This window comes from Oryzias melastigma, linkage group LG23 (genome assembly GCF_002922805.2).
Source record: "Oryzias melastigma strain HK-1 linkage group LG23, ASM292280v2, whole genome shotgun sequence".
NCBI classification, from domain to species: Eukaryota; Metazoa; Chordata; class Actinopteri; order Beloniformes; family Adrianichthyidae; genus Oryzias; species Oryzias melastigma.
The window spans coordinates 8,782,686-8,809,290 of record NC_050534.1 but is presented as its reverse complement, the minus strand read 5'-3'; the positions used below and the strand labels follow the sequence as shown (position 1 = coordinate 8,809,290).

The following is a 26,605-nucleotide window of genomic DNA, read 5'->3' as shown; positions in this document are numbered from 1 at the left end:
CACTGGCAGAGCCAAAATGAATGTGCTTTGTTCTCTTTTACACTTTTTTTGGTTCATTTCTGTCAGGCTTTGTTGACAGCCCACTTACAAATTCTCACTAAAATAACAGTATAAAACCAGCAATTGAAAAACAAAGCTGTGCTTTCATGTATGTGCTGTAACACACATTATCATGACTGCCGTTCCTTTTTTTCCCTTGTCAAACTTAATATTGCAGTTGTGATCAAATGTCAGATTATTAATATATGGATTTTTATTCTTTTTGAATATTTAGGTCATTGTTAATACTAAAAAAAGCAACGCTTTTCTCAGGAGGATGCATGAAATTTAATTTCCTGCTTTGCACGGTCATGATAGATTACCATTACAAGGAGAAACGAAATCCTCGAAAAAGTTAAACTAACTGAGGTCAAAGTTTCTGATTCCCATAATTCCCATCTCCTCTTTTTTAAATGCTCTGCTGCATAGAAGAGGAATTGTGACATTTCATGCAGGCGTTCTATCAATTTGGCCGTTGCATAATTACCAGGAGGCAAATTGGCTTTTATGGATGCTTTGGCAAAAGAAAAAAAAGGCGGCGTTCTGTAGGTATTCATTACTTTAAATTACAAATTCATAGAAACTGGTCTGCTTGACTTCAAAGCGTCATCTTAACTAGCATGAAAAACTGTCTTTTGCTGTTTTTTTTTTCAAACATCTGTCTTGCTAACGGAGAGCAAAAATCTGCTGGAGATCTCCACACGGGGAAGCGTTACATAAACATGCCTGCAGTAAAAAAAAAAAAAAAAATTGTACTGACAAAAGGACCAGCTATGGGTGGTTCTTTCCCTATTTCCCCAACCTGACTTTAATGTTTGGTGATGACTAATAAGGTCTACGGTGAATATTGATGGCCTCTGTAGTGCTAATGAATCTGATGGGAGCGTCTGCACCATGAGGCACATGGCGCTTTATAAAACCCACCAAAGATGAGAGGATGTTCCTGTAAAGCCCCTCCGAATGCTTCCTTGTTGTGAACCTGCTTTCTCTTCCTTTTCATGCTGCTCGTCACTAACACACGCCCGTGAATAACTCATTAGTCCCTGCATCGATAGGCACCGGGCGGCATAACCAATTCATAGAGGAAACCGCCACGAGACAAAGGGAGGGAGTAATCAATCAGCAGCCCAGGAAACCAATGGGACGACTGAGAAAGGGTCCTCCAATTAGTGGGGAAGCTCTCCGTGGAACGCCAAAACATTGAATCCAGGCTGGTTTTGTTGTTAGGTTTTTTTCTATAAAACTTTTATTTTTGTTTTTTTTTGGTAACTAATGGCCAAAAAACACACATATAATGGTGAACATACAAGATATAAGATATAAGAAACAGAAATTGCTGATTTGATGCATCCACCTACCAACCATTATCTCTTTTGGGATCATTGAATTCCTGGGGCCTGTCTCGGTTACTGTTGGGCGAAGATGGGGTACATCCTGGATTGGTTGCCAGTCCGTTCTCATCATTTGTAGGTGCTCTTTTTCTAAATGTTCTTTACTGACTGGTTGCAGGAAAGTTTGCAGGAAGTGTTCCTGTCTATATAAGGAAGTGTTAAAAATGGCGTCCCTGGTACTTATGTCACCAAATAAATGAATGTTCCCTGCTACAGCAGTTGGATGTTGGCTGTTTTCTTTGGTTTTCCTGATTTTTATTTACACGTGCACCTGCTCCATTAGTAACATAGGCATGTCCTAAGTCAGTCCTCGAGGGCCGGCTTCCTGCTGGTTTTCCAGAAATCCCACCTTATCTGCTGCTAATTACCTGGATCAAGTGTGTTTGGCCAGTAAAGAACTTCAATGGCGGGTTGGTCAGAAAACATGTAGGATACCGGCCCTCGAGGACCGACTTTGGACACCCCTGGATTAGAGCCACCAATTAACCTATGGAAGCTGGGGTGCCAGGAAAAAAACCCATCCATGGACGGGGATAACATGCAAACTCTACACAGGGTCCAAGTTGGGACTCAAACCAGCGCCTTCTTGCCATGAGGCTAGAGTCCTAACCACTACACCACTGTGCAGACATGATGAAGCTAATTTAAAGCACTCATGACTTATGAAGGCGTCTCCAAAAGGAGATGCTTTGACAGCCTGCAGGTCCGTGATGTGTGCGCTGCCGAAAATACCGAGGAGAGAAGGCGTCGGCGACGATCGAAGGCGAGCGATTGTTTCTGCCAATCAAGCCGAGAGGAGCTGTAAGGCCATTTCCAAACAATTTGGAGTCCATCATTCTGCACAATGAGGGAATATTCATGAGGGGAAGGAATCCAAGACAGTTGCCAATCATTCTGGGAGCAGACGTCAAAGGAAATTTGACCTCTGTACAGTCGTCAAGTGAAAGGAAAAAAATTCTGAAGTACTCCCCGGGTTTGTGTCTGCTAAAGTTTATGGTTGTTGGAAAAAAGCCAACACAAGTTAAGCTTTAGTCACAACTGCCCTTAGGGATGGATACGGACTGTCTGTGGGTGGCCCCCAAGAAATATGAAGGTTGGAGACACCTCAGTAAACCCTTAGAACAAAAATGTTTGAGCCTCTTTTTTTCTATGGACATGCTGCGGGTGACAACTTTTAGCAAATCCTTGACATTGCACAAGGAACCTGTTGGTGATGTTCCATGGCTAAGTGCATGCCCCTTGTGCACAATCTGACAGTGGGAATTTAGGAAATTAGACATTCAGAGTGTAGGTTGTTTAGGCGTCCTACGGACATGTTTGTATCACCTTCACACCCAATGAATGCAGTATTTGTGCGCGGTCAGCAAAGGACCAGTTAACGCTCTGTACTAATTAACAGAGTGTGGTGTAACATCACCCACACATATGAGGGACCGTACTGGACATATTTCATTTTGTAACACTCACATGCATACATTCTTACTCTTAGATACATACAGTATATACTCCCTTACCAACACATTCTCATCCCCAAGTCATCACATATTGACGTTTGGTTAAGGCCTCTTTTGCGTCACTTTTTGACGTTTCGAGTGTCCCAAACTCGACATTTTTTGACGTGTTGGCTGTTTGTAAAATCAAGAGTCAGGACGCGGTACCGGATGCAGTACCAGAATAAGTACCAGATGTGCACTGGTCCTCAGCACACATCCAGTAACCCTAGCCTTAACCCCGTACTGGTTTGCGTGTGGTCCGGTGTCTGGTTAGAGTTAGGGTAGCGGTTCTGGTTCGCGGCCCGGAGGTTGGGGACCCATGATTTGATGCAGGGGACCCCACATTTTTTTTTCTTGTGAGGGCCATATAGAGGTTTTCTTCTCTGATATGGGGCCGGGGTCAGTTTGGAGTCCAACAAAAGAAGTGTAAAAATCATAGGATGCGTTTAAACTAAATCATATATTGGTAGAAGGATGCTGAGTCTAGAGCTGCCAGGAAAGAGGTCTAGAGGAAGACCAAAGAGGAGGTTTATGGATGCAGTGAATGAAGACATGAAGGTGGCTGGTGTTGGAGTGGAGGATGCTGAAGACAGGCTTAGATGGAGGAAACTGATTCGCTGTGGCGACCCCTGAAGGGAAACGGCAAAAGGAAAAGAAGAAGATTTAAAGTTTTAAAGAAAGCCACACATAACTGGAAAGGAGATTGCAGAAGAGTGGACTAAAAAGTCGCACTATGAGGGTCTAAATCGCATGAAGTGAATATATATATATAGTGCATCTCTGATAGTGTTCACGGGGCCGGGCCAAATGTGGAGGAAGGCCAGATCCGGCCCGTGGGCCATAGTTTGGTGACCCGTGATTTAATTTAACAGCCAATACGGCAAAAAACGACAATATGGGGACATCCAATACTTCAAAAAGTGATGCAGAGGGGTCTTTAACCAAACGTCAATATGTGACAACTTAGGAGTGAGAATGTGTTGACCTTCACACACATACATTCTCATTCACATACATACAGCATATATTACTATGCACATACATACATTCTCACTCTCCCATACTTACATAGCTTGAAGGATGCACTCATACACACGTCTTATTGCATCCAACTTCCATGTCCTTTACAAATACTTCACAATACGCTTACCTCACACACGACGATCATATTTTCTGTTTTCATGACTTTTCTTAAGGTACCTACAAGAGAACTTCAAGACACACCTGCAATCCCCTTAACCCTTTAACACTGGAGCTTTAGCTCTAGTGTTCACATTCTTACGATTACTGTAACTCTACGATTGTTGACGGAATTGACATGATTCTAACGTGAAGAAAAAGAACTTTTTTGCTCTGATATGCTTCACTTTACAGTAGGGAAATGTTCACACAATTAACACAAACCAGCTGATTTTGTCGTGGAGAAGAGTAAATTTGCGAAAAGTATGAAAATCCACTTCAAATTCCTCGTCAAATTCAGATGATTCATGTTGATCACAAAAACGGTAGAAAAGTTGCAGAAGGTCAAAGGCCATTTGTTTTGTTTTTTTGGTGTCGCCAACAATATTTTTGGTGTTTAAGGGTTACAATACCAAATACCACTTATGGACCAACCTCCATAAGTGGGCGTGTGACTGAAGCTATGTGCACATTGGGTATGTGTGGCGCGTTCACAAATTTGCTGAACGAGGGTTTTTGAACAAGACCCTTAGTTGGAAATGTCAAAGCAGTACAAATTCCATGAATCTTCCTCTTGCTTTTTAACTTTTTCCTGGTTAAACTTTTAGATTCGTTAGGTTTGCAAAGCTGCGAGTCCACAAAAAGAAGATGAATTAAAAACACAAAAAAACAAAACTGATTGATTATTTTAAAATAATAGAAATGTGAAAATTTCAATCAAAACAACAGAGAGTTGCATATCTGCTCCCAAAAGATAAGAAAACCAGGCTGTACTCTGGACCCACAAGATCAAAATGTTTTGCTGTAATCCACAACTCCACTTGTGTGTCAAACAGTCAGTGCTGGCGCTGTGTGCGGCCCTCAATCATGTCGATGCAGGGGATAATAATGATTTATGTTTGTTATGAAACCACGGGACCCCTGCAAACCTTAGGCTGAGAGAGTCAGCTTTGACCTCCTGCCTATACCAGTCAAAGTCAAAGGAGGGCCATCTGTCAAATCCCCAACGCTCGCTGCAAATTGGGTTCATGCAACAAAGCAATGACTGCAGGCGTGCTGAAAATATTGCTTGGAATTGATTTTTCTGTTTTTTGGGTTTTTTTTTTTTTTGTTTTTTTGGGACAATATCCAGACCCTAGCTTGATAAAAATGCTTTGGTTTATTGCTGAATTAAAAAGCAAAGTTGAAAGGTAACATTTATTGTGAAGATTTTGATTGGGGCACATCTAGAAGCTGCCTTCAAATGTATTCAGTGGACTTCTCCAGGTGGGATTACAGGTTCACTGCTTTTGCTTGTAGACTCAAATACCAACAACAGGAGAAAATGTGAACATTATGAGATCCAAATGTCAAGAAGCACAAATCCCACAAGCAAAAAAGAGCTCCAAACACCTATTTTATGAATCATAAGAAGCCAAATGCAGTATAATCTGATTTTTTTAATTATAATGTTACTGAATTAATGTGTAATACATGAAAAGTAGTTTTTTAAATAAATATATAATTTTAGGACTCAAGCGTATTGACGCAAGTCTGCATCAAACCACAATGGCTCTAAAATTACCAAAATTTAGCAACATGAGGGACATTTTTTCACAATTGGAAATAAACTCAGGCATCAAGGGGTTAAAAACCAAACAAGACCAAATCAACAAAATGCAAACAAAAGGAAAATAGTGGGTGTACACTGTTTTGCACAATAGTTCCTTTCCTTAATCTCTTAAATTTTAAATGTAAAGCAAAAATCAAGAATTAGTTTCTTTGATTTGGATTTCAGAACTTTATAGTAGTTACCAAAACTAAAAAAGGCAATTATACTGCCTTCCTACGGAGACCCGGAAGGCAACTTGAAGTAAAGAAAAAACAAAAACAAATTGAAGTAAAAAAAAACTGCTATTTCGTGAGCACCACTTTGTAACCAGATTTTTTTTATCTTATTGTTTATAAATAAAAATATTTACTTATTTTTTATTGTACCTTCAATATCCCTTTAGTTGCTCTGTAGCCTACTTACCAAAGAAAATAACCTTTTGTGTGTGTGTGGGGGGGGGGGGGATTTTTTTTTTTAAAGAACATACTTTTTTTATTTATTCACTTTTTTGTTAGTTATTTTTTTAGTTTTTTCCATATTTTCTTTTCTCTATAGAATGGTGTCACTATGACATATTCAAAATAGAATGAATTTTAGCAAGAATTAGTAAGAATCCTTACACAAAACAAACATTTATTATAGCTCCTTTTATAAAACCTTTTACAAGAAACATTGAATGGACTAAATCTACTAAATAATTATTTATAACTCTTGAACGCTATTGCCTGTTGTAATGTTTTATTTTCATTTTAAATGTTCTTTTCATCAAATATATACGATTAAAAAATGAAAACTGGTATTTTTTGCCTGCAACCATCTCAGACTATAGTTGTAAACCTAACTGCCTCTGTGCTTTGACTTGTGTGTTATGTTGATGATAAAAACTTACAATGATAGAAACTTCTTTATTCATCTTCAAATGAAAAATGAGTGTTGGTGTGAAAACCAGTGGTCAATGTGCTTATTGTTGATATAGTGTTCACCACACTGAACATAAACCACATTAAGAGTAGCAGAGAGTCATATGAGGAGACCAGATAGAAAATCAGTCAAGCATTTTCAGGATAAATACAGTACAGGGCATCTCCAAGATGATGTTTCTGTGACAACAGTTGCACACATATTTCAATGTTTCTGCTCCACAGGACTGTAGTCAACCTTCATTGATGTGGCTGCAAGAGTTAAGTTAACCAAACATACCAGAACAACCTCCGAAGATATTAAAGATAAGTTCCCAGGTTAAACGTCGCTGCTGTCTGTCGTGAAAGCCAAGCTTCATAGGAGACGGTGGAGAAGAACATCACTGTTGAAAGAAAGGGCTGAAGATGCCACAAAGCTTCTGAGAAACATATTTTGGGCAGATAAAATTAAAAGTTTTGGTAGATAGTTGACACAATGGGGGTGCATACCTAAAAAAAGACAATGACTATAATGTAAAACATGTAGATGACTTGGTTAATGTCTCTTTAGGAACTTTTTTAAAGTCCCACTCTGATGACTATCGTGTTTCTACCATGTTATTGAGGCATTTTTGAGGATGTGCATAAAGAAATTAAGATTAGAATTGCCTTTCTGGGTATTTTTTTTTTTAATTGTCCATATCTCGAAGGCCAATTTCTACTGGTGCTTTGCAGTCTTAGTTTAGTCTAAAAACAGAAGAAACAGGTAAAAGACCACCGGGATCACTTTTATGGAATATTAAAAGATGGTTGGAGTGGGTCTTGAAATGGTTCATAGAAGAAAAGGATCCAAGATTACGTTGAAAATCCGTCGCAAAGGAGCTAAAACTTCAAGAAGTCACAATTAAAACATCTGGAGGATTCAGCCTTTGAAGAGTGGATCAAAGAAATTGTCAACAGGTGTAGGTCTCTTTGGCCAAATTCTTCCCCTACCCCCAAAATTGTAGGGGTAGGAGTGTCCAAAACTGTTAATCGTGTTGGGACTTTTGACAACATCCCCTTGCCATAAGGGGGCTCCGCGTCATGTTGTGCCATGGAGGAGAGACACATTTCTTCATGTGCTCTGAAGTACAGAAGTTTACATTTAAATGTTAGTAATGACTTATTTTAGTATGACTTTTTAAAGTTATAAAACTAGTGTAAAGTATTTTCCGAGCTCTGACAGCTACGCGCTAACGTATACGACCAGCGATTAATGATGACATCATCGAGGGGTAGTGTTGTCCAAATTAGAAGATTTCCGTTTAGAGGGCTAAATGCAGGGGTAGGGAGAAGCCGTAGAGGTATGGGAAGAATTCGGTTTCAGCCTTTGACATTTACAAAAATTGTTTGATCTCAATAATTGTCTAAAACATTTTTAAACACGTAAGGTATGTCCAAATTTTCACCCTAATCCCTAACTACTAAAAAACTGTATAGTGCGGGACTATATACAGTAGTGGCCTGAATTTTAAAAGCAATTTGGACATCATGCTCACTACTTTTCCTTCATTTTGCTAAATGCTAAACACATGATATGACACCACCGATTTCACAAAGTGAAAACCGAATCAATAAGAACATTTCATGACGTCTGTTTATGACTCCACTGTGTTCTGATGATGAAAATGTGGATGGTTTGTTGAAAAATTACATTTAAAGAAGTTTTTTTTTTCCACAAAAATTGTTCGACCGCAATGCATTGTGGTCTATATTTCGCTAATTTAGTGAGCATCGATGCGAGCTAGTTTTTCGCAAAGACTTCTTGAGAATTTCTAGGACACTCAATTTGGAATTATAGATTCAGACGAATGGCAAACTGACTTTATATATATATTGTAGGGAAGGAATCCGGATTTAGCTACTGTTAAAAAGGGGTTAAACCATCTTTGCACAAGTTTAATTATTTTTTTAAGTCAGTTTAAAACACTTTTAGAGAAAAATCCACTTCACTGATTTTTTTTAAAGGAAGTTTTTTTTTTTAATTATGATTGACAATTTTCACTTATTTCAATACATTTTTTCAGAATTAATTAAAGTACAGGTAAAAAATGCTTCCAAATACATATAAATCAAAACTGTCCAGCTTTTATTCTTTTTTTTAATTAAAGGAAAATGATTAAACTGACATCGGCGATTGTATTTGAAAGTGAAATAGATAAATGCAGTTTTCATTGTGCTCCTCCCACCCGAGGACTTAAGTCGGCTGTCTGGCAACGATCCTCTGCAAATTAAAATTAATACATTACCAGCAGGAACACTCATTCATAAGCCTTCATAGAGAATGCTGTAATATCTGACTGAGAGCAGATGGCTTTTTTTTCTTTAATCGAACAAGGTGGTTTTAATTCTTGAAATATTCGAAGATTCAGCAGTAAATGGAAAGTGCCCCTCCTCCGATGCGGATTAAATGGCAATAGCTCACTCTCTTTTTCATGTGGGATTTTTTAAAGTTAAATCCAGCAGGCTTTTCTTTTTTTTCTTCTTCTTCCTCATACAGGATGCTTTGAGTGTGAAAATGGAGACAAAAGAGGCCTATCCATCTCCCAAACTCATATGGCTGTCAGCGGAGGAGGAGTGTCAACAGCTGCACGAAGGAAGCGAGAGAAAACAAAGAGATCATGGAAATGTGTGAGATAGGGACCGACAGCAAAAGCGATGAGAATGGGGATAACGCTGGGCTTATCCAGTAGTGCATGTACAGTAATAAAACCAGGAGTTTGTAGGGAAAAAAATATGATAATAATGAAACAAGAACAGTATGGCTAATATCTCTGAGCTGCCTTAATCTCAAAGAGCGTGTGGGCCGCTGTGGTAATTTTAAGGCTTCGCTTTGCTGTCATGTTGCTTTCCTCTGAGCACACACTGAAGCTGCAGCACTACCGATTGCTAAAGGAAGCCTGATTAGGGGTTATTTTATCTGTCAGTTACCCTTTTCTTTTTGTTCGTGCTCCAGTCTGATCCCGGGTTTGGTCTTTTTTTTGGTCTAATTTTGAAGCTAATCACACATTTGTTCGTGCATTTGTGTTTGCAAACCAGCATCTGACCTCAGCCTTACCCTAAGGAGCACGGCATGTCATATTTTAGCTCCCTTTGTCTTTGACAGATAGCTTGGCTCTAAAAGCCCCTGTCTGGGATGCTGAAGGTTGGCCTGATGTATGGCTGTTGAGGCCCGTTTGATAAATCCACCATGTCACTCCGCTTCTGACAGCCATTCATCATGCTTGGCTTTCTCATGTGAAATGTTCAGCGTGCTGGATAATTCAGTCAGACAAACGAAACGCTGGACTTGAAGCTCCGACTATCTGGCTTCTAGTGGCTATTTCCTGTGTCGTGTTGACACGGAATGAGAGTTTGGGCGTTAGCGCCAGCAGCTGTGGAACAGAGACCAGCTGAAGGACAAACATGTTCCTAATGATGCAGATAATGACTGCTGTTCCTTTTGTCAGTTTTTATGTCTTCCCAGAGTGGAATTGACAATTTCAAACAAGTTTCTTGTCTTGTCCTCTCTATTTTGCTGGTGTGTTAGATATATACTGTCATGTTTCAACGATCACCTTCTGTCCCAGTTTGTTTTCTTTAAGAATCTGCCATCTGCAACACACTTTAAAGTTAAAGTCCCACTATTTGTCACGCACCTAAGTGTGTGAAATTTGTTCTCCACATTTGACCCATCCACTGGGGGAGTGGTGAGCTGCAGACACAGCCGCGCTCGGGAACCATTTGGTGGTTTAACCCCCCAGTCCAACCCCTTAGTGCTGAGTGTCAAGCAAGGTCCCATTTTTAGAGTCTTTGGTATGACTCGGCTGGGATTTAAACCCACAACCTTTCAAATTTCAGGGTGGACACTCTTCCACAAGGCCACTGATCTGGTCTCTTTCCCTTTCAAACGACTGCTTTCAGTGAAAAGTCTATGTAAATGGGTGTTTCAGGCTTCAGCGTGCTCATGCTCATGTGACGCAAGTTTCTACAACTATTTTCAGGCTCTACAAACAAAACAACACTGAACTTTGAGCAATAAGGGACGTGGATTCAGTCGGGACGTATGGATCGTTCAACCTTTGACATTGGGAGTAGGGTCATCTGGACCCCACAAGATTTGTTTTTTTTCTTTTGCCTGTGGCAGACATAAAATCCTGTCCACCTTCATCCACATTTGTCATAGGATGGATATCATGTCAGTGTATGGCTTGGGTCATCTGGACCCCATAAGATAGCACAAGGGTTAGCCCTTGTACCATCCTTGGTATGATAACGTTGAAAGTGGGGTCATCTGGACCCCATAAGACAGTGCGCTGGACTTTTTTTTCCAGTGATTTTTGATTCTCACTTGTTTCTGTGGCAGACATGAAATCCTGTCCACCTTTGTCACAGGATGGATAACACGTCAATGTAAGGCTGAGGTCATCTGGACCCCATAGAAAGTACAAGGGTTAAGGGGAGCATAGGTGTGTCTTGCAGTTCTCTTGAGGCTCGTACGGCCACTTAAAGGGATGTCATGAAAATGGAACATACAATTGTTGCCCGTGTAGTAAGTGTATCGTAAAGTCTGAGTAAGAATAATGGATGTTGTTCAGAATTGAGACATAAAGGTGATGCTGTTGTACAGTGTAAGAATGCGAGTACTGGCTCCTTACCGATGGGGTGTGCAAGTGACACTAACTATGCTTTGATTGTCTAATTTCCTAAATACCAACAGTCAGGCTGAACAGCACTAAAGTGTGCTTTTGACAAACCGTTCTCCCCTACTAGAGAAGGATTTGGTGAGTTTCATTTGGTCAGATAACACTTAAATGTAACTTTTTCGTATAAACACTACTTACTGTATTTGGAGGGGGAAGAGTGCGGAGTTATATCCATTGACTCTATAAGTAGGAACTGGACTGAGGAACCCCTTCCTTTCCATGTTCCAAAAAGGAAGTACCTGCAGGTACTAAGAAGGCTAAAGTCCCATAGACTTCCATTGAGGAATAGACGGTTATTTCTCAGTCATTTTATTTGTTAGAATGACCATTCTTGCTCTGATGGATTTTTCTTAACATCTTTCTAGCTAAAATTTTTTTTCAATATATTTTTCTTTATTGTAAGTAAGTCAAGGTATAAACTGACCAATCAGATGCCTCAGTAAAAGCATGTGGTGCTCTCTGGCCCTGCCTCGAACGTTTGATTGACAGCTTCTCCTACTTCAAACAAGCTCACTCAGGATTGGCGACAGTAGTTCCTCTAAAAACGTGACTCAGAACGACTCTAACTAATCGCTGTCGATGGGTTGCAGTTGTTTGCAATATGGCGGTGGACGTATCAGCAAGTGACGCAAAGGCTCTGGCCTGATTTTGTGGGGGTTGGATGTAAGGCATTTCCTACCTCAACACTTGTTGTGTCCAGTTCCTACTTATACAGTCAATGGTTGTATCCCATTAACAACATTCCCACTGAGAAGCATGGGAGTGGATTCTCAACAAGAGGAAACAAAAGCTAAGGAAACTCAAAAGGGACATTGCTTGGGTGACCACAAGACTGTTTAGAAGGCTAAAGCAAGGATACAGCACACTAAAATGTGCACCTGACATTCTTAGCTCTGTTATAGGTGCCCTAAAAAGCTAGCAGCTATACTACGATCTCTGTTTAAGGCAAACTACAAAACCCATATCAGCCTGACTACACACTACTTCAATTATTTGATTACAAAAATTCTGCTTTAAATTGACAATGATAGCTAAAGTTAGTTAATTCCCAGTGTTTGTAAGAACTCACCAGGTGTACTTTAACCAAAGATGGTATGGAGAATGCTGTTAAACTGGATAAACCTACCTCCTGCACATTGAGAAATACGTAATATATTCAGTGTTTGTGGTTTATAAACACTTATTCTTTACCTGAACTTATTTTTCAGTCATGGTAAGTTTTCACATCAACTTTTATTGTTGTTGACAGGGTTTTATCTGTGTGAAGAGTAAAACCATCAGAAATGAAAAGCAAAATAAATACAAAAATTGAATTTCTGCAAACCGATGAAAATTATATATTTTTTCAAAGGTAATAAAGTATTGATCCAAAAAATAATTTTGAATCATATTGCCCACCTGAATGACCACTGTAAATGGATACAAATGTTTTGAGAAAATGGCAAAAGAACAAAGAAAACATAAGAGGAAAAAGTAGACAATCACTTGTAAAACAAACAATGACATTTATTTATTTTTTTTCGTAGCGTTTTTCTTAATTAGCCTGTTGTGCCCATTGATCATATATAATACAGTTATTATAAAAATGGCTTTTTAACTTTACACCCAAAGCAATAACAAAATGTCTTCTTAAAATATGTATGCTAAAAATACTGAGAAAGTATTTCCACTAAACGTACTTAAGTATAGCATGTGATTCGCCAACGAGACATGAGCATGTTTTGCTGTTTCTGATAAGTTTGCTTCTATCCCTTGTTTTGTTTAGTTTCTTGGTGTAGGCACTTACCAGGGTATAACAGACCACTTCTTGAACAGATAACACATCACTCACCTTGGGTATAATCAACATCTTATATTGAGTTTTGTGTCAAAAAGTTCTCCATTTCGTTCCGGTCGCCAATGCGATGAAAACGACAAAGCATAAACAGCCCGTTTGCAAATCTCCACTCCAGATACCCATTTTGTAGCTGAATTTCATTAAGCTTAATGTGATGCTGTAATCAAAAGTAGTCTGCTCCTTGCTGTAATTTAAAACCCATTAAATTGTTCACATACAGAGGATTTGTCATTACACCAACATAATAGAATATATAACAAGATTTCCAAGAAAAATCAAGAATTAATTTTTAAATAGAAAAAGGGGGGTATAGTTCATCAAAAGGCTTACACCATAGTAACTGTTATTTGTCTACTCTACGAAATCTCCCTTCCCATAATAGACAGGTGTTATTACTGTTTCTCTAACTCGTCTATGGATGTTTTGACAAAGCACAGACGGTATTGCTTGGGACCACACGGACAGTTCCACAACTCTGAACACATTTAACAGTCAATTACAGGAGAGTTGACCATCATCGTCTTCACCTTCTCTGTCTGCGTCTCTGGATGAATGGTGCTGAAGTATATCTATTTGCAGTAAATAGATCCTCTCGGTGTTGGCTTGATGCAATGCTTCTAGAGCCACCACCTCCACTGTGACAGCTGGTGGTTCAAAGTGTTCCAATCCAGTCCGACCATAGTTTCGATCGGTGCATCCAAACCGGGGATCAGCATTGGGTATGCCTTTTGAAAACAGTACATTGTTCACCCCTGCTTATAAGCGTTGTCCATTGACTGTGGTTGGCGTGAAGAGTTCAGCACAACGTGGCTTCTTAAAATGCATTGTCAGATACATGAATAACTGTGGCTTTAACTTCCACTCCACTTGGCAGTCCTTTACCCGAAACCCGCAGCTTTTCAAAGAACGAAGAGTGCCTATCGGTAGTTTCAACTGGCGTCAACAAAGCTTTGGAGTCACCTTTCGTTACATCTCCATAGATGTGTTGGTGTAGCAATAATGCACAAATATACAGGCAGCACAATGCAATCGCAACCAAGAGTACTCCAATAACAGCGATTACTCCTGGAGGCCATTGTATTTTGTTCTTGGCTGCTTGCTCTAATCCCTTGGTGGTGACATTGACACATTTGTTGTCATGGTTGTCATGAAAGCCGCGGATATCCACACATATTTTATACTGAGTGGCGGGGCTGAGATGGCTGAGGTTGAACATCTGGATGTCTGATGGAACCCGGACAGTAAACACTTGAGTGGGATGGTGAGCATCGCATCCGGTGTACCATTTGATGTTGGGGGCCAGTGTACCCGGGCTGGCCTTCCAGGTTATTACAATGAAGTTTGTCCCCACTGATTTGACCTCAACCTTAAAAGGTCCACCTGTAGCCTGGGGAAAATATCCATTCACATCTACAGAAACAGATTTCATATCTGCTCCAACCAAATTGTGTGCTACACAGGTGTAAACACCAGCCTCATTTTCGGTTATGTCGTAGATGTCAAATGTTCCTTCGGGGTGCATGTAGAACTTGTCTGAAACAGTGTTTGGCAGAAACTTGGTACCAAACGGGGTTATCCAATAGATGTCTGGCTCTGGTTCTGCAAAGGCCCGGCAATGGAGAGACACCGAGCTGCCATTCTCCACTTTAATGTGTCCCGGCATACTTTCTGGTGAAATGAGTGGCAGGCAAATCTCCATCATCTCCCTGAAGTGCACCTGTCGAACGTGCTGGCCCTCATACTCTGGAGGTTCAACACAGTACAGGGAATCCGGCTCCATGAAACGGATGTTGGTTTTGTTCATATTCATCCAGCGAATGACACAGTCACAGCGAATGGGGTTGCTGTGCATACTGACCTCTCTGAGATTGGGGAGAGACTCGACGGTAATCCTGTGTAGGGCACTCAGAGCATTGCCATTTAGCATGAGAGTTTCCAGCCGTGGTAACTTGTAGAAAGCATTAGGGTGGATGTAAGAGAGTTTGGGATTATTGGTGGCTTCAATTTTGGTCAGCTCAGGGAGGTTATTGAGAGAAAAGCTGTCGATGGAAACAAGCTCCGGCATGCTATTTATCCCCAGTTCTTTCAAATGAAGCATATCCACAAAGTCACCCCTCTGTATCCGAGTGATGGGGTTTTTATTCAGATCCAAAAACTTTAGATTTTTTACATTTTTAAGGGCAGAATGAGGCACCTCTGAAAAAATGTTATCATAGAAGGAAATGCTCTCCAAATTGTCAAGACCGGTCAGGGCATTTTCAGGAAGGTGAGAAAGGTTCATTCTGGTTAAAACGAGACTGCGTAGGTTGCTGAGAGATTTGAAGTTCATATCTTCAATAGAAAGAACTGGGTTTTCACCAATCATTAGGATCTCCAGATTTGGCATTGGTTCAAACCATTCCCTCTGAATAACTGTCAGCTTGTTAGAGTTGAGGTGGAGTCGCACAAGGTTGCTCAAGCCCTGAAAAGCCATTGCGGAAATGTATGAGATGAGATTGTGATTCAAATAGAGCTCCTGAAGGTTTGCCACATTGGATAGACATTGCTCTGGTAGCCTTTGTAACCAATTCTCCTCCATATGAAGGGATATCAACTGCGAAAGATTGCCCAGATGGATATCACTGATGGACGATAAGTTATTTTGGGACAAATCAATCTCTGTAATGTTGGCCAGGTAATCCAAAGGATTGTCAATTTTAGCAATGTTGTTTGTTTGCAGTAATAGTACTTGTGTTCCCAGTGGAAATCTTTCCGGAAGGCTAAACAGTCCCAAGTCATTACAGTCAACTGTCTGCACTTCCATGTACACTGAGCTCGGAGAAAACCAGGGTCTGATTTCACAAACGCAGAGTTTTGGGCAGTAAGGCCTTACCTCAGTAGCCACGACAAAAGAGGCCATGGCTAAGCCGATTAAGAGACAATCCACAAATGACACGTCCTTCATATTGGATTGATTGTCTCCAATAAGGAAATCGTACTTGGATGAAAAAGTCTGACTTATCTGCTTCACAGATAATGAATCATCTGCTGTTGCCGCAAAAGGTGACTGACTCACCACCTTGTTCACCAACACATGCAGCGCCACAAGGCTGCCTGGAGTCTTTTTTGATGATTCTTTGTAGCGATCCTTGACCGTAATGACCAATCACTCAATGTTGCTCCTGGGCAAACGCAAAGTAGCACACAGGGGAGAAATAGAAAAAAAATAAGAGGGACCCGATGCAATGACTACAATCCCATGTACCAAGCTCTTGTGTTATTATCCATGAAGGCTTCCTTAAAGATGAATGTCCTCATAGATCGTCTTCACCAGCTTCCAAAGTCCACAGCACCGTCCATTCCTTCCTGTATGAGACAAATAGAAAAGACAAGTGCTGTGAGTATTACACAGCAGTAGATGTGATCAGGTAATATCATGATACAAAAAAGAAATGGGTATACTGATATTAGTAGTAGGCACATTGACGCTTGTTGACATTTAAACATGCTCCACAAAACATTAAAGAACAGGTTTATATCTGCTTGACCTTTTAGGCTTCATATTGAGGTTGAACCACATTTGCCCTTATTATATGGCATTAAGTCTGGATGTTAGGAGGGGTGAGTCTACTACTGGCAAAAGAAGGCTTTATTAAGGTTTTTAAATGGCAGACGTCCCAGAGCTTATGCACTAGCCTTTGAAGGAAGCTTCAAAAATGTCGAAAGATTTGAGTAACTATAGAAACAAGTCAAGATATGCCCAGTTAGGCTCAACATGATGTCGTGTCCAAGGAGAAAATATTGACACAAAGTTAGAGTTGATCAACACATCAGGTCACTAATAACCATAATGATGACCAGCAGATGTGAAAGAACGCTTGGTTTTTCTACTGGTAGATACACATTTCTGAAGCAAATATTTAGGAGAGAATCTAAAGGAGAACTATCTAAACTGTTTTTTATGGGTTGAATGCACTTAGCTTCATTGAGTTGAAAATGAGCATTTCATTAATGCAAAACAAAAAAACTGCATCTCTAAAAGTGAGGCAGTTCATTACAAAGCTGCAGAATCGATGCTGTTTGATGCAAAGAGAAACACTCAAACTGCTTTCAATTTGCATATACAACAGAGACTGACTGATCTATTGTAATTGGGACTAATTTTTAGAGTCCTGGATGAAAGTGATGAACAATCAAGATGCAAAGAGAAAGACAATAGAGTTGAGGGGATGAGATAGTCTATTACATGAAGACCCCCTTTTTTCTTTAAATGGTAAACATGCCACACTCCTTTTGAAGTATTCAAACTTTCCATACAAATTCTTCCTTGAACCAAATCTCCTCAGTTATTTAGAAAGGAAATGTTCTATTAATGCTCATACAGACCCAATAGAGAAAAAAGTGATGTTTTTTTTAAAAGAAAAATACATATTCTAGCAACTTTCTCTTGAAAGCCATTGAGCGTCTAAAACAGAAGCCATCTTGGCATTGGTATGTAAGCCCATTTTCATGACTCATTTATTACTTCTGTAATATTTACATGTGCATTTAGGAGTGAAAGTACAAACAAAACGCAGAAGGAATCAGTTTCTTTAGAGCGTCTATTACTCATGTGTCACAGTCAAGGCCCGGGGGCCAGATCCGGCCCTCTGGGTAATATATCCGGCCCTTCAGAATATTTTATTTTATTGTTATTAATGGCCGGATGTTATCTTGCTCTAATTTCTAACTTGTATAATTTTGACAAAATATGTTTTTATGGAGAGTAAAATATTGAAAGTTATTTAAGGTTTAAATTGATTTATTCCATGATAATATTCCTGCCTGTTTTTATTGATAGTAATGTTGAAAAGCTACGTTTTTAGGGTTTAAAAGAATTTCGTTTTAGTTTGTTCAATAAATGTTTATTCTGTTCGGCCCGCGATCTTAGGTGAGTTTTGGATTTTGGCCCCCTGTGCGATTGAGTTTGATGGCTTTTTTCTGTCCCTAGGTTAAAGTCCCACTACGATCATTTTTTGATTTATTGTAAAAGTGTTCTCAGTGGTCTTATAGTTATGATTTTGCCGTTTCTAGCCAAAAAAAAAAAATTTCTTGGACATCATTTCAGCAGAGCAAAAGTTCAGCAGAAATTTGCCTCTGAGTTGTGGGCGGGACCATTGGTGCGGAATGAGCCCTCCCCAAAATTTCTACCATCCGTCTCTTTACACCAGGGGTGTCAAACTCAATCGCACAGGGGGCCAAAACACACTGTAGGTCGCGGGCCGCTAAAACAAAATTTAACATTAATATGAATTAAAAACAGGGAGGAATTTTATTCAAGAATAAATCAACGTAAACTTTAAATAACTTTAAATATTTTACAATCCGTAAAAATATTTTTGGTTAAAATTATACAAGTTAGAAATAAGTGCAACGAAACATCGGGCAATGAACAATATAATATATATATATATATATAAAAATAATATAACAATAAAATAAAATGATCTGGAGGACCGGATATAATGACTGGATCCGGCCCCGGGCCTTGACTTTGACATGTGCGTTATACACGCTCTCCTGCTAGCTTACAGCCCAACACAACCCAAAATATTGGTGCAACAAAATTGGTCACCAGTATCGGCTCTATATACACAGCCGTACAGTTTAGTTCGAGCCAGAAACCAGTTCTAGTCAACTACAAGTGGATTTTTCAGAATTTTCTACGTCATGAAAACGCTCTTTTTCAAACTGCTTTTTTTCAACTGCTCCTGATTCACAGTGATTTGAATAAAGAAATACTTAGAAATACTATTTTGTCTTCCATCACCTTAAAAATGCCAGAAGTACATGTCAAAAAACATCATTTTCATCAGAGTGGGACTTTGACAAATGCTGTTTTTAAATAGCTCGACCTTAAATATGCTAATGTAAAGTGAACACAACAGTCTTCTCTCCTCTGTGAGATGGAGATTTCCCTTTTTTTTTAATGTAGTGGCGCCTCCACTCTACAGCTGAAGTGTACCATGTAATTCGTCGTATGTGACAGCCTCTTGCTGAGCAGATGGGTTTGATGGTGCTTGTGATATTTTGGACCTAAAACATCAGGCGGCCCACGATGGGGAACAGTCAACAGAGTCGAGGAGGTAGAGGAGGAGGAGGGGGACGGAGTGTGACGGCGGCCACGAAAAGTGAGAACAAGAAAAGGGGAGAAATGATTTCATTTCATCACCCGCGCCGTTTCCACCTCAGTGGCCACGGGGGAGGCGCGAGGGCTGGGGCTGGGGAGGGAAAAGGGAAAACGGAGTTCAGCAGGCTGCAGTTCGCCCCGCTGGTAGAGCCGAGGGCCGCGCTCGCCTCTCAGCGCGGGTCGGTTCGGATGGGCGAGGCAGATGTGCAGCCCAGCGTAAACGGTGAGTCCAGAGAAGAGGTGGGGGCTGTGTGTGCGGGGGTGTTATTTTTCAAAAGCACCTGGCACTTCAATAAGCTGCTGCACCCAGAGCATTCTGATAAACAGGGTTTAGCCTCTGTCCCTCAGCGCTGGCTGCTCGGCGAGGGTTACGCAGTCAATCCGCACCCTGGCAGCGCGGCGCCGACTCTGTAATTCAACCCGGAGAGCTCAGGGTCTCACCTGTGCTTGCATCAGTTTTTCTTTTTAGTAATCACAATTACCAGCGGCGTAATGAGGTCAGGTTAATTGTTATTGCTCAGCTACATTGTGTATTCACGGCGGGTGGCTGTGACAGGGTGTGCTGTTATTTGTTTTACAGACAATTCTACTGTAATTATGCCTGAGGGGACATTTTGGATTCAATCTACATTTGGATTCCTCAAAGAATCAGCATTTGGAAATCAGGGCAGATTGGGAAAATGCAGTTTCACCAAAGCATAGGAATAAACACTTATAAAAGCTTTAAAAACAGTTTTTGAAGATAAATAGCCTGTTAATGTGGATAAAATGCAACTCTCTGTAATCTAACATCTGTTGATGCATTCTCAGTGTTCACACAAATAATAATTGAAGATAAAAATAAGCAAAAAACTATTGAAAATATTCTGTATGACTCTTCAACTGCAATTAATCCGATGAATTCTGAAGTGAAGAAAAGCAGTTAACCATTCATATGTAACCTTGCACGATAACATAAATCAGTAAATATTGACTCTGCTTCTGAATCTGCTGGAATTATCATGATTTCACAGAGTATAAGTCTAATTTTCTTGGTCTAAGTTGACCAGAGACTTATACTCAGGCATGACTTGTATGGGCTTTTAAACTTTGATAAATCAAAGCAACAACCACTAGAGGGCACTCTAGGTGTATGTATCTGTATTTTCTACTGACAGCAAAGCAGCAGAAGAAGAAATGCCACGTCGTCTGGTTTCAAAGCGGCACATAGGATTGAGGAGGTTTCCCACCCTAATCCCTAACAACTAAAATTACTATATGGATCGGGAATTTCTAGGGACACAATGCTCATTATTTTTCTTTCGTTTTTCTAAGCGCTAGATATGACGTTACCGACTTCAAGAAGGGAAAATCAAGACAATAACTTTTCAAACTTTTTAAGACATCTATTTATGAATCCGCTGTGTTCTGATGATTTATTTCACTTGATTTATTAAAAAAGTTACATTTTAACACTTTTTTTCAAAAATTGTTCGACTACAATGTGTTGTGGTCTATATTTGCTAATGTAATGAGCATCGATACACCCTAGTTCTTCGCAAAGACTTCTGGGAAATCTCTTGGCGCTTGAGGAAGCAAATTTATATAGTCCCACGCCAGCTCGACCATACCATTTCCTTTACGGGTATTATCACTATCCGGTTTGTAACTTAAGATCAGATATTATAACTTTCCAACATAGATTCGGGTTATCATGAACCCTCAAGTAACAATAATCACCTGGCTACGTAAGTAGATGTGTCACTATTTCAGGAGAGCTTGGAACACACGTCTGCTCATGACCCGGAACCAGAAAAAATGATGAAAATGTGGATGATTTATTTAAAGTTACATTTAAAAATGTTCCTTTTTTTCGCAAACATTTTTTGATTGCAATGCATTGTGGTCTATATTTGCTAATGGAGTGAGCATCGATGCATACTTGTTTTTTGCTAAGACTTCTGAGAAATTTCTAGGGCACTCAGTTTTGGAATTGTAGAGCACTAGAAAGGTATGGAAGAGTATGGACTATATGGAGTATGGGAGGAATTCGGACATAGCTTAAGAATTCAACAGATTCAGTGATTTAAAGTGATATAACGACTTTAGTTGACTTGTTTTTTATGCTATGGTTAGCTTGATAACTGTTCATGTTTTATGCTAATATACTAAATTCCTCCTATGTTACTTGAAGCTAACCAGATATCAATGTGTTACTGTAGTGAAATGTGCATGAGTTCAGTCTATTATCGGTATCTATCCAATTATTAGGATTTGCCTTAGAATCAAATGTTGGTTCTTGTTCCCGTATTTTTTGAATAAATTTCTCCCAAAAGTGCGACTTCTTTTTTTTTTAATTCTTCTGTGCATTTTTTGCAGCTTGCAGTGACTTGCAGTGAGAAAAATACAGTATGCTGACCGCGTAAATGGTCGACAGTTTACCATGATTCAAAGAGCCTCTGTTATTTAGTTGGTAACATCTCACATCTCCAGTGGTAAAGCTCCAAATTCCATGCTATCTCAAAGTTTATGTCCCACATTTAAATATATATACAGTATATATATACATATATATATACTGTATATATATATGTGGTAGTAGAAGAGACTTAAGTAATTTAGTTTTTGTAAACTTTTATTGAACAAAAATTGACCTTCTGACCCCTCCCTAAAGCTTTTCTGCATCCAGCTGCAAACACATCACTGCAGCTCACATTACACTTGTGATAAACCTAGGGTTCGAACACATTAAAAACTGAGCCACACAGGGGGATGTCCCAAGGCGGGTAGTTAACCACTTGAAAGAATAAAAAAATAAATAAATTTGTACTCCTTGGGGCCACTCCATGTCTGTTCCTTTAGAAAACATCTTTATATTTGAGAAAAAAATTCTGATCAAATTGTAATTTCCAGGTTTGCTTAAGCTTAATTGTGTTTAAAAAAATTCCCTGCTTTACAATATTTATAGACTTTATGCTTTTTGTACATTTTTCTGTGTTTTTCTGTTTAAAGAGAACAGCAAATATTTCCTAAAAAAATGTATGTAAAAAGAGTTACCTAACTTAACTGAAAATATGATTTTTATTTTACATTTTAATGATTATATCTAAGAATGTAAAAGCCTAATTGTTTTAAAAGTTTTTATTATTATCAATACAAGTGTTATTTAATTGCTTTGTGTCCTATCGAACTGCATTGCTAAATCTCCAGTCTCAGCAGCTTATAGTGCAAAGGAAAAAGTAAGCAGAAGAGTTCACTACAAAGGTTTCAGGCCATGTTCGCCTTTCGAACAGAACTGTGTTTGCTTCGCCCATTAGGTTACATAACAAGAGAAAGATTTTAATGACTTCATTTTAAGGTCCACTGACAGAGCAGGGTACAAGGAGAAGAATGCTTGCATGATTCATTCCCCACGGTTGGCAAACAAAAAGATCGGATTGTTGAAACACTATGAAGGCCTTCTCTGATGAAAATAGTATTTTTGGTGTTTTTAACATGTTCTTGTTGAATTTTTAATGATGAAGGACGTATATTAAGAAAATTAAGCTCAGAACTGCATATTTGAGTGTTTCTTTTTCAAAATCAACGTGCATCAGGAGCAGATGAAAAAAATGCAGTTTGAAAAAGATTGCATTTGTGACGTAGAAAATACAACGAGCAGGCCCCATCACACCAGTTTTACACCAAGATAGAAGAAACAGCTTTGAATGAAAATCAATTCAGGATTTTTTCTGTTTTGATATCAAATGTTCGTTGTGAAAATACACTGGAAAAACCGAAAAGTTACACAGACATCCAGCATTAATACATCTCTAGCACAGTTATAACTGCATCTTCGAGAGATCTTTCAGTATTACACACTCAGATTCATGACAGATTATTGCATCTAAGAAATTAATAGAAATGAAAAGCCTTTTTTTTCCTTTCATTTTCCACTTGGGAAACTATGTAATTTGTTTGACTAATTTTCTTAAATAAGTTTGATTTACAAGATCTCCAATCAGTTTATTTTATATCTAACCGAAAGTAATTAAATGTTGATTATTTTAATCAAATATCCATTTAACCCCAGCGAACCCAAACACAATTTTCGTCAAAGCTTTAGCCTTGTAAAACTCACTAAATCAAAGAATTGATGGAAAATTAATTTTTTTTTAAATCAATTTTTTTTACTTATAATGAAATTCACAGAAAACATTTTGCAATATAATATTTTAATGTTTAATGTAAAATTTTTGTTCACAACAACATTATTTAAAGATGTAAAAAACATTTAAAACATCTCAAACTGGATCAACATATGTTTTATAAATATTTAATTAATGACAAACTTTGCATTATTTCAATATAGCAAGTAGTCATTTATAAACATTAATAAAAATAGATTAGTTATTCTCACAATAAAGTTCTGAAAATTAGCAAAACTTTTTTACCGCCAAAAGTGTCAAGGAAGCAGCCATTTTAAAATCACCAGGATAAGAACTTTAACTGCCCCTAGTGGAATGATGAGGAACTACAGGGCAGAACATTAACTAATGAGATAGGAGTCATTTATTGCATGTTTCAAACATAAAAACATTGTTATATTAATTATATTAAAATTAATCTGAGAATTTTTTAATGTTAACTTTGAGAACCAGCAGTTAATATCATCTTTAAAAAAAAGTTTTCAATTAAAAAAAAGGCAAATTTTACCCAGAGGGTTCTTCAGGGTTAAATGCCAGTTTTATTTGGCAATGAAGGAGATTTTTTCTTCTTATATCGCTATATATTGAGTAAAAGTAACCGGAATCAATGAAAACAACAATGCTTAGAACAAAGAGTGATAGTGCAGCTTTTTTATCCGCAGAGATACAATGAAGGGCATTTACGGGAAATTGATCTGAGAATTTTGTGATGTCAACTTCCCTTCTTTTAAACCAGAATCCAGTCAGGTAACCCGTCCAACTCATCTGCATGAGGTTGCACACTCACTTTGGTGTTGCACAACTGCATTATGCAGAGCTCAGGAAGGAGGTAGTCTATATTCAGGAGGCTCTGCAGCGTGACTGTTATGCCTATGGAGTCCACACAAACCCATTAGTAAAGGCAGAGCAGGAGTGGGGGGAGGGGGGTAGAGATCTGGAGGACATAATGACTTGCAGGGGAGGAAGTTGTCCAAGTGTCAGTATGGATGCGTTAAATACCCCTACGGACGCTGCTGTGAGAGGAAATGTGGCCATGAAGATAAACGATCCCGAATCCAGTCAAAGATTGGGATAAAAATAACAAAACATGCTTTCTGGCGTTAAATAAAAGCAACAAACGGAATAAATGTTTATTTATGTGTTTGAAGTACAAGTATTTCATGGACGGATGTGCATAAGCTTCATGTAAGTCCGGACGGTATCTGCAAATACCTGGCAGGGGGCTTGAGATAGGATCTCCTGTGACCCGATCTGCACCTGCACTCGCACATTAAACCCAAACTGTGACATTTGCTGTTGGAGCCTTTTATAGGTCAGGCGGAGGTGTTCAGTCATGGCTCGCAGGAAAGGTAGAGGCAGGCGCCTCAAAGCAGCAGCTCCATTACAGGAGATTGCTGCTGGTTTTTCCCACCCTTTTTTCTGTGTTTGTTTGTTTTTGTAAACTTTGGCAGATGTTCGTTCTTGATGTGAACATTACACCAAACAAGCTCCTGCACCTGGGCTTACTACAAAGCAACTTCAGCGACGTGAACTACAGCGAGGTTTGTTTACAACCACCAGATTCAATTGCCACCATTAAACACTTCGCACCCAGCCCAGACGAGCTTTGAACTCGACGGCGACATTATCTTTGAAGTTAAGCGAAACAGCCGATCACACGATTACCTGTTGACACCTGGAACGAACAAGCCTCAGCCTTCGTAGGGAGCTGGGTATCATGGTATCAGATAGAAAAATAAAATCTTCTCACTCATAGGGAACAGGTCCTACATAAATATAACACAGAGCAGAGGCATAAAAGACTTGTGAACTTGTGTGTTGAGTTGCAAGTAGAGCCTTCTTACATCTTATTATTCATATAAAGAAATTGGCAACTGCTTTTCTTAAAGAACCTGGTTTTGTCAAGGTCAACTCAACAGAATCTTGGTTTCTGAGACAAAGACAGGTATTATCGTTGACCCTTGTCTTTGGTCTTTTACGTTTTGACTTTGTGCAAGTTGACTTCTTGATAGCCTGCCCCATTACTAGGGTCAGAGCTGCCTGGTTTTATCTTTTTGTTCTTGTTATGTAAGGAAATGTCTTACAGTCATCATCTGTGAATCGTAGATGTTGTAGGCATTTCAAGCGAACTAATGAGGATATGTCTGGTTCTGGTTCCTAGACCTTGTCTCCACATTTATGGCCATGTTTTGTTTTAGCATCTTATGAATCTACTACCATTAGCCTTAAGACTAGTCCCAAAAACAAGGGTTAAAAAAAACACCTGAAAATGATTTCCCAAAATTGATTAGGGGATTTTGGATCCTTTCAAAGAGCACAGCAATGCGACAAACACTGCTCACATTCAACACTCGACTTTAGGGCTCCCACGATTAGTCGCAACTATGCCAACTATTAAAATGGTCATCAACTAATTTGGTAGTCGAGGCGTCGTTTTTTTTCTTTGTTTGTATTTCAAAACTACAGTGTGCGCTTTCTAATGACGGGTTTGCCATTCTCTTTGACACACACGCGCAGTGGTGCTAATCCGGGTCAGTAGTGATGTCACAGGAAGCTCTGGGACACGGAGCTTGAAAGTGTGGGAAACATACAAAAAATAAAAGAAAAAAGGGTTTAATGCAATATCTGCACGGCTGAACTTTCATGGCAGAATTATGGTGAGGCATTACATTAGCTTCTTCAAGCACAATTAACCTAAAGTCGCAAAAAGCAGCATAATAACCACAACATTACAAAGATATCAGATTTATGGGCGCTTCGCCAAACTGAAAAATATTCGGTCTGCGCATGTGCAGTGGGTGTAGCTATAAGGATTTATAGAACATCGACAGGAGAAAACTACTGCTGTTTTAACCCGTGATTGGAGCTTTTCTTCATTTTTTCTTCCCTCTTTTTAACAATACAATGTCTCAAAGCACTTTGTTTATATGGGCATTGTGAGTTTTTATGTATATGAATATCTTGAGTTCAAGGATGTCAATAATGTTTTGCTTTTAAAAATGGGTCTCGGTAAGCAAATATTTTGGGTGAGTTTATATGCTTAACATTTTAACTTTAACAGTTAAACATTTTAAAATACTTTATACAAGCATGATTGATCAAATATATATTTTAAAGGTTTAAATAAATAAATGCAGG

The 26,605-nt window shown here is 39.0% G+C and overlaps 1 protein-coding gene across 2 annotated transcripts in view; it reads right to left on the bottom strand.

Annotated features, from left to right (window-relative positions):
- Positions 1 to 12,530: 12,530 nt before the first annotated feature.
- The window catches only part of LOC112156471 (leucine-rich repeat neuronal protein 3), a 24,144-nt gene continuing 10,069 nt past the window's right edge, over positions 12,531 to 26,605 (bottom strand). For both annotated transcript variants that reach the window (XM_024288776.2, XM_024288774.2), the window contains one exon: positions 12,531 to 16,498. In XM_024288776.2, the coding sequence (XP_024144544.1) occupies positions 13,968 to 16,097 (2,130 nt within the window). In that variant the 5' untranslated portion in view covers positions 16,098 to 16,498 and the 3' untranslated portion in view covers positions 12,531 to 13,967. The remainder of the gene's footprint in view (positions 16,499 to 26,605) is intronic.